We start from the raw sequence: 12,036 nt of genomic DNA on the forward strand, positions 1-12,036 counted from the left end.
TATTGTATGTGATTCTGCTGGAGAGAGTGGCTTTGGAAACCTCAACAGAATTAAGAGATCTGTGAAAACACAGGATGTAAGGGACTGACTAATCTCAAAAATAAGAGAAATACATTAAAACTTTTGAATAACTTCCTGAAACTCCGTGGTGCGTATCGCATTACGAAGGCAGGTTCGCTGTTGTCGGGGCTGCCCAGGCTGCCCTTGTTTCTGCCTACAGCACCTGGTACCAGGACAGAGTCCACAGTTAAAGTGGACGGTGTCGCAAGGGCACGATCTGCCCCAGAATTACTTTGCCCTTTTGGGTTTTTCCTGCGTACATCAGAAACTGCCGAGAAGCCCGTGGAAAAAGCTGCGTGTGCCAGCACTGATCTCCGAGAGCCGGTTTTGTCACTTCTCCCACGGCTTCGCCACCCCCAGCTCGGTCTAACAGGAAGCTGCTCCCCCATCCCCTCCCGCGCGCTGCCTGGCCACGAGCGCAGCTCCCTGGGCAGGGGAGAGGCGTCACGTCGCCGCGCTGCCGGGCGGTGTTGGCCCCGAACCCCAGCACGGTCCTGAATCACCAGCTGGAGCTCTGTGATCAGTCATCAGCACCTGGCGCCGCTCAGCCCTCCCTGGAGCTCTCACCCACAGGTCTGCCTTAAAGAAGGTTCCGGCTGGACTGGAGTAAGTCCGCATGGACTTTCAGTTACCAGCAGTTACCAGCTTATCCTGAAGCAAAGAAGTTGTCATCGATTCACCACTCAAAGCACAGCCCCACGTTCTACAGCATCCCAAAGCACTAAATGGCTTCCCTTCCGTAACACATATCCAAGCAGTTTACACTTCAGGTTTCATCTTTGTAATCATGTTTCCCCTCTCATTTCTTTTACTTAGCTCACAATAAAGCGCCCTCTTCCCACACCAAAACTAAGCCAAACAGCAAAGCAGAGTCTCCTGAGGTCTCGGTAGGACAAAGGCAGAGCTAAATCTCCTCCCAAGTTTCCGGTATCAAAGCTCACCAGCGCCACAAAGGAACATGGCACAGACCTCATCGTAACGGTACATCATTTTCAGTCCCCGACAAGACTTCTGTTTTTCCACATGCCGCAGGGCACACTCCAAGCAGAAGACAACATTTTCGTTCTCCTGTACCACCTGTAGAAACGCAGGGATGGGGGCGGGGGGGGAGAAGCACAGTAAGCTCCAAATTGTCGCTACGTTACACGTGCAGCATTTCCCATTGCTTAATAATTGTGAATTATTGAACGTGTCTTTTACTACAAGTTAGTGGAAGGAGGCTAAACAAGGAGCGTTACACATTGTGAAATATTCGAGGTGTGTACAAAAAGAAACTACGTATCCCTTTTTGAGTGCTAATTTGGCAAACACATACAATTTTTTTAAAAACAACCAACAGTAATGAAGGCCAAATCCAAGTTACGATATATGCAGGAAACTTCCTTGGCATCCAGTATGTAGCCTAAAGATTTTTCTGAAAGCAGCTGTTTCCCATTACTCTAAATGCTGTCTTGAACAAGGATAAAATCAGAAGCTTCGCCACAGGATTCCTCAGCTCCTGTCTCATTCAGCAGAGGTCACGTTTGCTCAGCTGGCTACCTGCCAAGCCTGCACATTCCACTTGGAATCTGACAACCAAGTCAACTTTTTGTCCCTTATTACAGTTCAGAGTTACAAGGAAAAATCCTTCCCTTGGTTACACATACTCCAGAGCAAACGGACCAGAATTTTCGTTTGGTTGTTTTTTTCAAACAAACTCATTTTAAAGTTAAACTAGCATATTTAGTTTAGGCTAGAACTCAGCATATTCCATCCTAGGGAGGGAAACAGCTACATCTCATCATTTCACAGTCACATTGTATTTCCATCAAAAACCTAACATAACCAAAAAAAAACCCCAAAGGGGACAGAAAAAAAGGATTGAATATGGACTTGCAGGCACTGTATTATGTTTATTTCAATATCTGATCTTGGAATCCAGTGGTACCTAAGGTTGTGGGAGGGACTTTTGGATTTTTAGTGAAATTGCTGTATTTCTAGGTGTTCTGCATACAGCTAAAAACCTGAAAGCACCCCCACAGCGGTCAGCACACCTTCAAAATACGGTAGGCAATTCCTTCTACAAAGAGAAGAAGTTTATGGGCGTGACTTCCATCTTTGAACAGGCAGGTTGGCAAAGAGCATCTTAGCCTGACAGACAGGATACATCCCCCCCGGGCTTGCAGGGAAACTGTCACAGCACAGGCTGAGCCTCGGGGCACGTATTTTGAGTTGCTCGCTCACCCTGAAAACCATTCTGCCATGACTTACTGCTTCTGGCAACCTGCAGGTATCTCTGTTGCCCCTCCTAGTGCAGTGCAGACATGCTCGTGGGCATCCAAGAGCGGCTGAGTGACTAGTTGATCCCTTCCTTACGGGGGGAGGGAAGCCAGCTGACAGTAACCCTTGCGTTCTGTCGCCACTGCCCAAGGCAATAAATGCTGTGGCCCAAACCAACACCTCTGCATCCTGTGTGGAGTGCATGAGGTAGCTCTGTAGCCACGTGCTGTCTCTCAAATGCTTGTAGTCCATTATAGAACGCTGGAACGGGGGACAGCACCCCAGCAGTGGGAAAGCATTTTACTCACCATGGAAAGATAGCACAGGTGCTGACAGATCTGACATCTCCTCTCTGACGTTTCTAACTGCAACCACTTTCGAGGCTTTTTCTTCCCATCCATCCCTGTGCTGCTGCTGTCGTGGCTGCCATAGCGCGCTGAGGAATGGAGACCTGCCTCGAAAAGCTGCCGCCGCTGCCTCAGCTCCGTGTCCCTGTGAATGTTTTATGCAATTAGACATGGACGTCGCCTCGTACCACCACAAAGCCATGTACAATCACCCTTTTACCACCATCATGACTGAAACCTTAGCTCCACACAGCAAAGCCCTGAGTATTGCTGGAGGTTGGTGCCGTTCCCTATGCGTGGTGAGAGACAGCCAGCACCACAGAAACGCTGCCTAATTGCAAAAGCTGTCTCCGGATTTTAACAGCGACCACTGTATCAAGCCAGTGGTTCTCAAACTGCTCCACAGAGAACTGGGGACTGCTGAGTACTTCCTGGAGGTCGATGGTTGCTTGGGGCCATGTGGAGAGCTGGGAGATGTGGCTAACATGACTCTCATTCCTGAAGTTGCCAAAAGCCACCGTGAGGAGGAGGAGCCGTTGCTGTCGGGAGTAACAGAGCCACCTTCATCAGGAGGCAGAGATGAACCAAGGACCTGCTGCCGTGAGGTGCTTCAGGCAGGAAAGGGGGAGCAGGGCAAGTGATAGTGCCAAAAGACGAAGATCTTGCTGTACACCCAAGGGAAAAAGAAGGAGATGTCAATTAAGAGTAAAGACTAAGCCCTCTAGCCGCCCTTCACCCACGGCGTCCGAAAGGTGGACAATAATTCCTATGCTGAACCATACAGCATCAGGAGAGCAGGTCGGGTGGGACTGAGTGGAAGACAGCAAGTGCGGAGCGCGCTGAGCAGATGGAAGGGGAGAATAAAAAAGCTCACCACCAGACACAGCAGAAGATGGGTGGAGAGCCAAGCTAAGCAAATGGCATGGGCAAACTGAGCAACCAAGGCAGATCAGGAGAGGAGGCAGCAAAAGACACAGAACAAACAAGCAAAACAAAACAAAGGAACAAAAATATGGTACAGTGTTCCACTTTGTTGTTTTTTTTTCAGGTTTTGTTGTTTGGGGTTTTGTTTTACATAAGCAGCCACAGGAAGGACCGATATCCTCCAGAGAATTCCAACCTAAGCGTTAAGAACAAGTTTGAGAACCACTCTGATAGAGGTCGATGTGACGGTCTAACAGCAAGCACCAACATTTCTGTTTCACCTTTCGCAGACTTTTCCTCTTCAAGGAAAAAAAAAAAAAGAAAAATGCACTTGGAAGTGATTACTCGCACAGGGGAACCCGCTGCAGGTAAAGCAGTCAGCACACCTCTTTGTATTTCTTTTCTGAACACTAAAACAAAACATGGGCTGTTTTCCCCTTCAATATGTCACTGGAAATTTTCCAAATGCACATGCTAGTTAGTTAAATACAGTTTGTAGATTCCATTCATCAAAACTTTCTTGACATCTCGAGTACCAGTTGTCACAAACTTGAAAGATAGGTAGCAACTACATGGTAGGGAACAAAAGAGAAGATAATTACACAGGAAGCCAGGCAACATTATATTTTCCTTTTTTGCCTATCTTAAGAGAAACCCTAAACACGTTTCCATAATACTGGAGAGAAAAAGGAGCACAAAGTTTTTTTCTTTAAAATCTTCAAGTTCTAATGCGAGATGCGTTAGCACCCATGCACACGCTGCTCGCTTATTCAGCGGTTTAAATCAAGATCACTTTCTGTACACAAAGTACCTTTTACAACTGTAGTACAACGACCTTGATGCTGAAAGCGAGGGTTCCTGGTGCAGAACCCATTACAGGCATGGACTGACAGTGGCTACTGACACCGAGAGGCTGACAAACCTGAAGAAAGGTGTTTAACCGGTTGGCACCATGTAGCTCACCTAACGAATCAGGAAATCCTGACTCTCAGCACCAAGAATCGACAAAATACAACCCCAAGGCAAACGGTAGTTTTAACTCTTTGATAGTGCCCAAAGTAGGGAATTCTTAGAGTAGGACATCCTAACCATGGGCACTCTTGCATCAGATACAGCCAAGGAAACTGCTTCTTGTAGAGAAGTTGTAGATGCCCCATCCCTGGAAGTGTTCAAGGCCAGGTTGGATGAGGCTTTGGGCAACCTGGTGTAGTGGAGGGTTTCCCTGCCCATGGCAGGGGGGTTGGAACTAGATGATCTTTGAGGTCCCTTCCAACCCAAACCATTCTATGATTCTATGATTCTTCCACATGTGGCTGTTCTCAAGTATGTTTGCTGGGCTTTCGCTTGGTTAGGTAGGTGAAAGACATGCATCTGAAATGGTTACTTACGTCATCCACCTCTGCAGTCTGTCAATGAAAACAAAACAGGTGCAACAGACCCCAATTCGTTACCTGAGCTCTCCAAGAAGTGATGATATCGTACTCAGAGTCGGTCCATTTTCCTTTTTCGCTTCTGCTGTTGCAATCTGATAAAGCAACTTTTCCATTGAAAATGGTTTGGCTATACGTCGTCTCTTCATTTCCTGGGACAGAAATTGCCAAATTAGCTCTTAAGCCAAGTTGAAAGTAAAAAGTTATGAAGAACGAATTCAGTGTAGCAAAAAGCTGCCTTTTAAAACAACCAGAAGTCAGACTTTTCTATAGTCCAAATTAAACAAAGTATTTATGTTTCTAACTTAACCTCACACTGAAATAAATGCTAATTATAAATCAGTCCTTTCAGTGGAGAGCCAGGTGCCCAAGCACTTCGCTGAATTGGGCCTTCCTGTTGAAAGAACTGTGAAAGAAGATTTTCTGCAGGTGCTTTGGGTGAACCTATGCCACAGGAAAAAAACCTCGAAAACCTAACCCAAATGCATGCCACCGTCACAACCAACGGCTTTCTCGGAGAACACCCTAGTGCGCCTGTTGTACACAATGTTTTGTTTTCATTCAAAGTCACCAGCAGAGAGCAAAACAGAATCTGCAGTGCACGATGGAATAAATGCTAAGAAATCAATCTGTACGCTGTCTTTCCATAATACGCTTTACTGTGAAATTTAACGCAGACAAAAGATAAGCAAAGTCTGCATATATGAAGAGAATGAAGAAAAATGCAAATACTCCAGTGTCGCCACATTCCAGGTATACACTTTTTTCAAAAAACAAAACTAAACTTCATCAGTGGAAAAGACAAGGGACAGGAGAGATGTCAAGAAAATAAGAAAAATGAAAAGAAGGATGCCCAGGCATAGATGAGCACACAGTTCACTGAAGTGGAGGAACCAACAAACACCTCAAAATTATCTCCCTAAATTTCATTATTCCTGTGGAGGCCAAGAGGAGTAACCCAATCACTTCAGCTCAGTACGACACTATTGGCACTCTCGGCCATCCAGTAAGATCCAGTCTTCTGACCTGCTTGAAGCCCAGAACTGCTGTTATTGTGCATCTTTTAAAATGTCAAGATGACAACAACTACCAAAATGGGCAGATGTCAGGGGATGGAGACAACAGGCAGAAGAGGAAGTTTCAAGTTCCACTCAGTTTTGCCCATTACCAGTTCCTCGCTGCGTAAGCTTTTAAACATGAGTCTTTTGTTCCTGTCAATATGAACCGACTGATTTCGGTAAATACTTAAACCCTTTCGGTAACTCTTATGTAGGCAAATTCCTTCATTTACTGGGCAGCTGGAAAAAGCCCAGAGTTTCCCCAGTGTTTGCAGAGCTATGGTTTGCTTTACACAGAGTCAGAGAGTTTTCAAATGATGCTAACGCTGGAGTGTAACGTGAAGGTGCCATTTTGGCTAGGAGTCAAATCCACCAAATATGTACTCAGGACAAACAAAACCAAAGATTCATCTTTAACCTTATTATTTTTTCCACCCTGTTTTGTAACCCTAATTACATGCTCTTGGTATTTCTTTTATCAGAACCAATATATCAAAATTAATCATTTTTAATAGCACCAGTTGCATGCATTGAAGTGATAACTAATATATATATATCATAAAATGGATTAGTAACCTTTGCTGACCCAAAGGTGTTCAAAAGAGGGTCGCAGGTAAGAAAAGCATTCTCCAAGAAGGTTCTGATAGAGCCTGCCTGGGGTGAGAACAGCTGCACTTTTAGGAGGGGTATGGGAAGTTGTGTTAGATTTGCCTTGCGTATTGTCCGAGGCTGCATAAGAACAGCCACCCCATGCCAGATGAAAAGCCCGCGCCGGCACCACGCGCAGCCAGGATAAAAGGCCACCGTGGGTGGCTGGAGAAAGAAGGACGGCGCGTTGCCGCTGGCTGGCAGCTCAGCGACCTGCTGAGCCCGAGACAGGTGTGTCCTGCATCTGCGCGTTTATCTGCACTTCCAAATCCAGGTAGACTTTTCTCTCCCGTACAAGTATTTTAAAACAGGCTTTTGTTTGCTTTTGACCCACTGCCTAATAATTTCTTCCAATGACACATTTTTCAATGTCATGGAAGTCAGAGAACATTCATATTGTAATTACCAGCAGCCTGCCACTTGTGATCTTGTCTTACTATCGTGTACGTCTCTCGGTCACCTGCTTTCCAGGCCGAGTAGTCTTATATTTAATACAGACGCTACTTCACACCTTTAATCATCAGTCTCCACTGTGCTTTTTCTTGTTTCCCTATATTCCTTTTGCAATTAGGGACTCGGTACTCAAGCCATGGCCACAGCAAGAGCCTACAGAGTGCCATAGTAATGTTTCTGCTTTGTTCTCTAGTCTCTCCTTGCAGTTCCTAACATTCAGATCTTTTTTCCAAACCTCTCCAGAGCCCTTGGCCAGCAGCTCCACAGGAAGCCAAAGATCTCTCTTTCTCAATAGCACGAGCTCCTTTAGAGCCCATCGCTGTGTCTGTCAAATGAAGATTATTTTTCACTCCACAGTAATTTAAGATTTACCAACACTGAACTTCATCTACCATTTCTCCTTCAGATCACTCAGTGTCATGAAATCTCTCTGCAACACCTCATAGCTTTAATTTTTGCTGTCATTAACATTAATATCCCCAGTATAAAGGATTATTTTTGCTATTCACTTCTCTTTCTAGGTTATTTATGGACACATTGAATTGTACTGGTCTTAGTACAAATTCCCAAGGAACACAGTATGAGACCTTCCTCCAAGATAAAAACTGATCATTTGTTCCCATCCTCTGCGTCTCTTTAATTCAGTTATTTTTTTGGTGTGTGAACCTTCCCTCTCAATCTGTGGCAGGTTAATCTTTAAGAGCCTTTCCTGAGGAACCTCACCAAAAGTCTTCCAGAAACGCTCGTAGCCTCTGTTAACCGGATCTCTTATGTCCATACATCTTTCCAAAAGTTTCAAGGTCTGGGGGCCACAATCTCACTGCAAAAGCCATGTTGATTTCCCCGGTCTCATTCTTTTCTGCATTGATTTTTTTCTTTTGGCCTTCGGGAAGTCGTCCTTTGAAATCTCTCTTTGGTCTGCATTTGTGTGTTTACTCATGCATCTCGCTAGATTGGTTCTTTTACTTGCATTTTCATCTTCTGGATGCAAAAGGGATTTTTTGGTCTCATTTCAAACAGACTCCTTTCTCCTGGTGTTTAGCCATGCCAAGTTTCGTAGGGGTTTGTCTTTTGAATTATTTTTTTTTTGCTAGGCAATGTGCATGTGTTGTGAGCCTCTAACACAGCATCTTTAAACAATTTCTATGCTGCATGCAAGCACTTAACCCTTCTTTTTGCATTCTCAATTTAACAAGCTTCCTTGGTTTTATGTGAGGCTGCCTTTTGAAATGAAACACCACAGTAGTGGATATTTTGCGTTCCACTGCTCTTTCAAGGTTCTTAATCTCTGCTCACCATCGCAGCACAGCTATTTGATAGTGATGTTTTGAACTGGGCTCCACCATTGCTGAGAAGCGAGGCATGGATTCTTCTCCTCGCATGGATTTCCTGACTAGCTGCTCCCTGAAGCCGTTTCGGTTCTGGCATCGCACACCAACACAACCACTATCCTAGCCAGCGGGAGGAAACCAGCGTTCCCCATTGTCATCCTGTGTCCTGTCCTCGCAGCTTCTCATCTCCTTCAGTATGACACAGGCCACGTCTACACGCCATCCAGTATGGCAAAGCAGGAGGAGTGGATGTGCAGAGTGACACAGTTGATGCTGAAGACCCAAACACCTACTCACTGGAGGGGTGTATGTAAAGCCAGTGGCTTCGTTTCAGAGCAGCCTAGCCTGGTCCTGTGGCCACACCGCCACCAGTGCCTGGAGGACATCAGGTGCACTTCTGGAGTGCCTCTTCCCACTTGGTTTCTCCTAACAGCAAGCCAGTCTGCTCAGGCTAAGACCACCCTGCGATGGGAACCACGGAGTGGTAATTGTGTAGTAGCATTTTCAAGGCAGGTTTCTCACCCACACTACGACCTGGTGGGGAGCATCGGGGGATACGTATAAAGCCCCTGTCAGCCTCTTGGTTGGACAGTCAGGAGCACAGTGCTAATACCATGCTGTTCCTATTTACAATCAGAAGATCAACACATAGAGATTCTGTCACCGGTGACAGAGTTGAACCTGGCTTACTCAACCATAAGCTCTCTTCTGGGTGCAGCAGTGCTGCTCCAACAGGATGACTAACTCCATCTTTCCTATGTACTACTTCTTGTATTACAGTAGTGGCTGAGTCTCTTCTTTCCACCAAGCTTCTGGTAGGCCCTCTACCACCAAAGCCCTCCTTTAAGCCCAAACATTCCTCCTTCTTTCCAAACCTCTAGACCAGCATGCATTCATTTAGTCCAGTACTCTGTTTTCCTGTTTCCGAAATGAGTTTTACTGACTTTGCCCAATGCCTTATTCCGGGATACGGAGTTACCCCTTTGCCATTCCAAACACAAACTCTTCCACCACACCTGTAAATATTCTCCTCATCCTTTTAGTTAAAAATTTCAAGAGCTCTTAGAGTGTTTTTTAAAAGCCAGCAACCAGGTTCCGTGTATGGTTTAGGTGAAACCTTTCTATCCCTTTACACAGGCTTTATACAAACTCCTTTATTCCAACAATTATCCCAACTCCTTATAAACTAAAATCAATGCAATTTCAGATGCAGAATTTCATTTTTCCGTATATTAAAGGAGATTGAGCAGTCATTCAATACACGAAATGAAACAACATTGTTTAGTCATAGAAAGAGAGTCACTATAAAAAAATCAGGTCACAGTATCACAGAATGAAAACAAAGTTCACGTATGAAACAGTGAAAACTGTCAACATTGCTGTCGAGAACAGACAGATGGGAACATACAGTTGTTTGTCGGAGAGTTCATTAACAGTCCAAAAGGGGAACCTTGCTCGTTACACAGAACATCTCACAATCTCTGAAAAGCACAATCCCGGCCAGCCTTGGAAAATGGCAAAGCACCTTGTCAAAGTGAAGAAACCAAGGAAGAATTTCCAGAATTTAAGGGAGTTAAGAATATAAGATAGGTTGAGGAGAGAAGAGGGGGAAGGGGAAAAAAAAAAAAAAAAAAAAAGAGGAAAAGAACAATGCAGTAGGTGTTTCCAGAGTTATTTTGATATAAACAGATATCTGTGGTTCTTGTAAAGTTTGTGAGAGCTGTGACTTCACTTTCCATGGTAGGTTATCACAGATTTAAGCCTGCTGGATTTTCAGTCAGCTTCTATTTACCCAGTGCAAAGCTCTTAAAAATTAATCAAAAGAAACTGTTCTTCAGAATTTGAGGCACCAAGAAGAGCTTTTTAATTGCTGCATAGTGATTTCTGTCTCTTACAGGAGTGGCATTTTCACAATATCAAACAAGTGTTCAGTAGAGCAATACATACAACACATGAAGTTAATATAACTGTGTACCTCCAGACAGAAAAGGTTAGCTCAGGATTCTCACTCCTTACCTACACACATATACAACTCCCACCTTCCCCCAAAATAAATCTGTAATAAAATAACCTTTTATTTCAAACTAAGTTAATATACAGTTAGTATAACCAGGCTGGAAGAATTCCATTAACCCTAAAGAACCAAACCCTAACTGTGGACTTACTACATTTGATTACTTACTAACCACTTGGTCTGAAGCTGTAAATGATAATTTACTACCGGCTTAGCTATAAAACACTACCAAAATAGCATCTGTAACCCATAGTGTATCTGAGGAGGCTGGGAACACAAGTAGTGACATATATTCTTTGCCCAAGAACAGAGAAGTGTGTAGCCAAAACCATGAAGACTGGGCAATTCACCTGTTTGTTTCTGCAGACAACCTGCCTCAGGAGTGTGAAAAAGGAACGGGAAGTTTGTTTTATTTACAGCGTAGTATCGGATGGGCTCCTCAGTGAACCTAAGGATTTTCAAGTCGATTAAAATTGAAATTGCCCTGATCAACAGCTTTTCCTGAATGAAGGGGCAGAGAAATACGAGCAATACAGCTGTGAGTATTAACTGACTCTGCCTATCATAGGAGCTAACAAGCACAGTTATTCAGATATTTATTTGCACCTGAGATTCTAATGGTTCTAGAAAACATCACTTAAAAAAAAAATCAGTAAGCATAAGACAAGATATTACCATTAGCTCTGAAGGGATTTTTGAAAAGCTTCCTGGCAAACTGGTCTGCAGGCATAATACTCTTCTGAATTTTTCAAATACACAGATGCTTTCAGCTATCAGTTATTACCTCTGTTGCGTTTCTGAAAACACTGGATCGCCTTATGCCTTGCAGACCTTTTTCCTTTTTTTATTTAACAGTCCACAAAAAATAGATGTAAGTTGTACTAGTCTCACAATACTATCAATCCTGGAATGTCTGGTTTCCTGTCGTTTTAGATGGCAGGGCCGTGAATCCATTTTAACTCCTTTTCTCAACTTACCTTGGCCGTTTTAAAACCCATACTTGTCCACTGGGTGGTAGCAAAGTGCACTGTTTCAGAAACACTATAGCCACAACACACTTTAGACACAAAGGATCCAGGAAAACAGACAACAAACTGTCCGCTCTGCTGTACAGTACGGTGCACCCTGATCCCCTCCTTACACAAGATTTCTGGGGAGATCTAGAAAGACATAAAAGCAAAACAAAAAAAAAGGAAAAAAAAAGACAAAAAAAAAGAAGAAAAAATCAGAACACATGCTACTTGTTGCGGAGAAAAGCTGTGCTCTACTAACAGCTCAGCTCTGTTTGCTTTCTCTCCTCCCTTCTGCACATGCTGAAGCTTAGTGTTTGGAGTGAGAATTACAGAAGTAGCTCTTTTGAAACCAACAGTTTAAACTTTCACTTGCCAAACAACCTCAAACACAAAGCCTCAAAACAATACTATCTACTACTACAGAAAGTAATGGCGGCTGTACAGTTTTCCAGTTAGATCTTTTCAGACTTGGCATTGAATCCACTTTGCTACTGCACTT

General features: G+C 44.1%; 1 protein-coding gene across 1 annotated transcript in view; it reads right to left on the bottom strand.

Annotated features, from left to right (window-relative positions):
* The window catches only part of JARID2 (jumonji and AT-rich interaction domain containing 2), a 172,222-nt gene that overhangs the window by 2,946 nt on the left and 157,240 nt on the right, over window positions 1-12,036 (bottom strand). Inside the window, exons 14-17 of the mRNA XM_086608459.1 lie at window positions 11,502-11,684; window positions 5,042-5,172; window positions 2,628-2,811; window positions 1,030-1,137 (exon numbers count right to left, since the gene is read on the bottom strand). Of these exons, the coding sequence (XP_086464585.1) occupies window positions 1,030-1,137; window positions 2,628-2,811; window positions 5,042-5,172; window positions 11,502-11,684 (606 nt within the window). The remainder of the gene's footprint in view (window positions 1-1,029; window positions 1,138-2,627; window positions 2,812-5,041; window positions 5,173-11,501; window positions 11,685-12,036) is intronic.

Source organism: Tauraco erythrolophus, chromosome 3, assembly GCF_009769465.1.
Source record: "Tauraco erythrolophus isolate bTauEry1 chromosome 3, bTauEry1.pri, whole genome shotgun sequence".
Lineage (NCBI taxonomy): Eukaryota > Metazoa > Chordata > Aves > Musophagiformes > Musophagidae > Tauraco > Tauraco erythrolophus.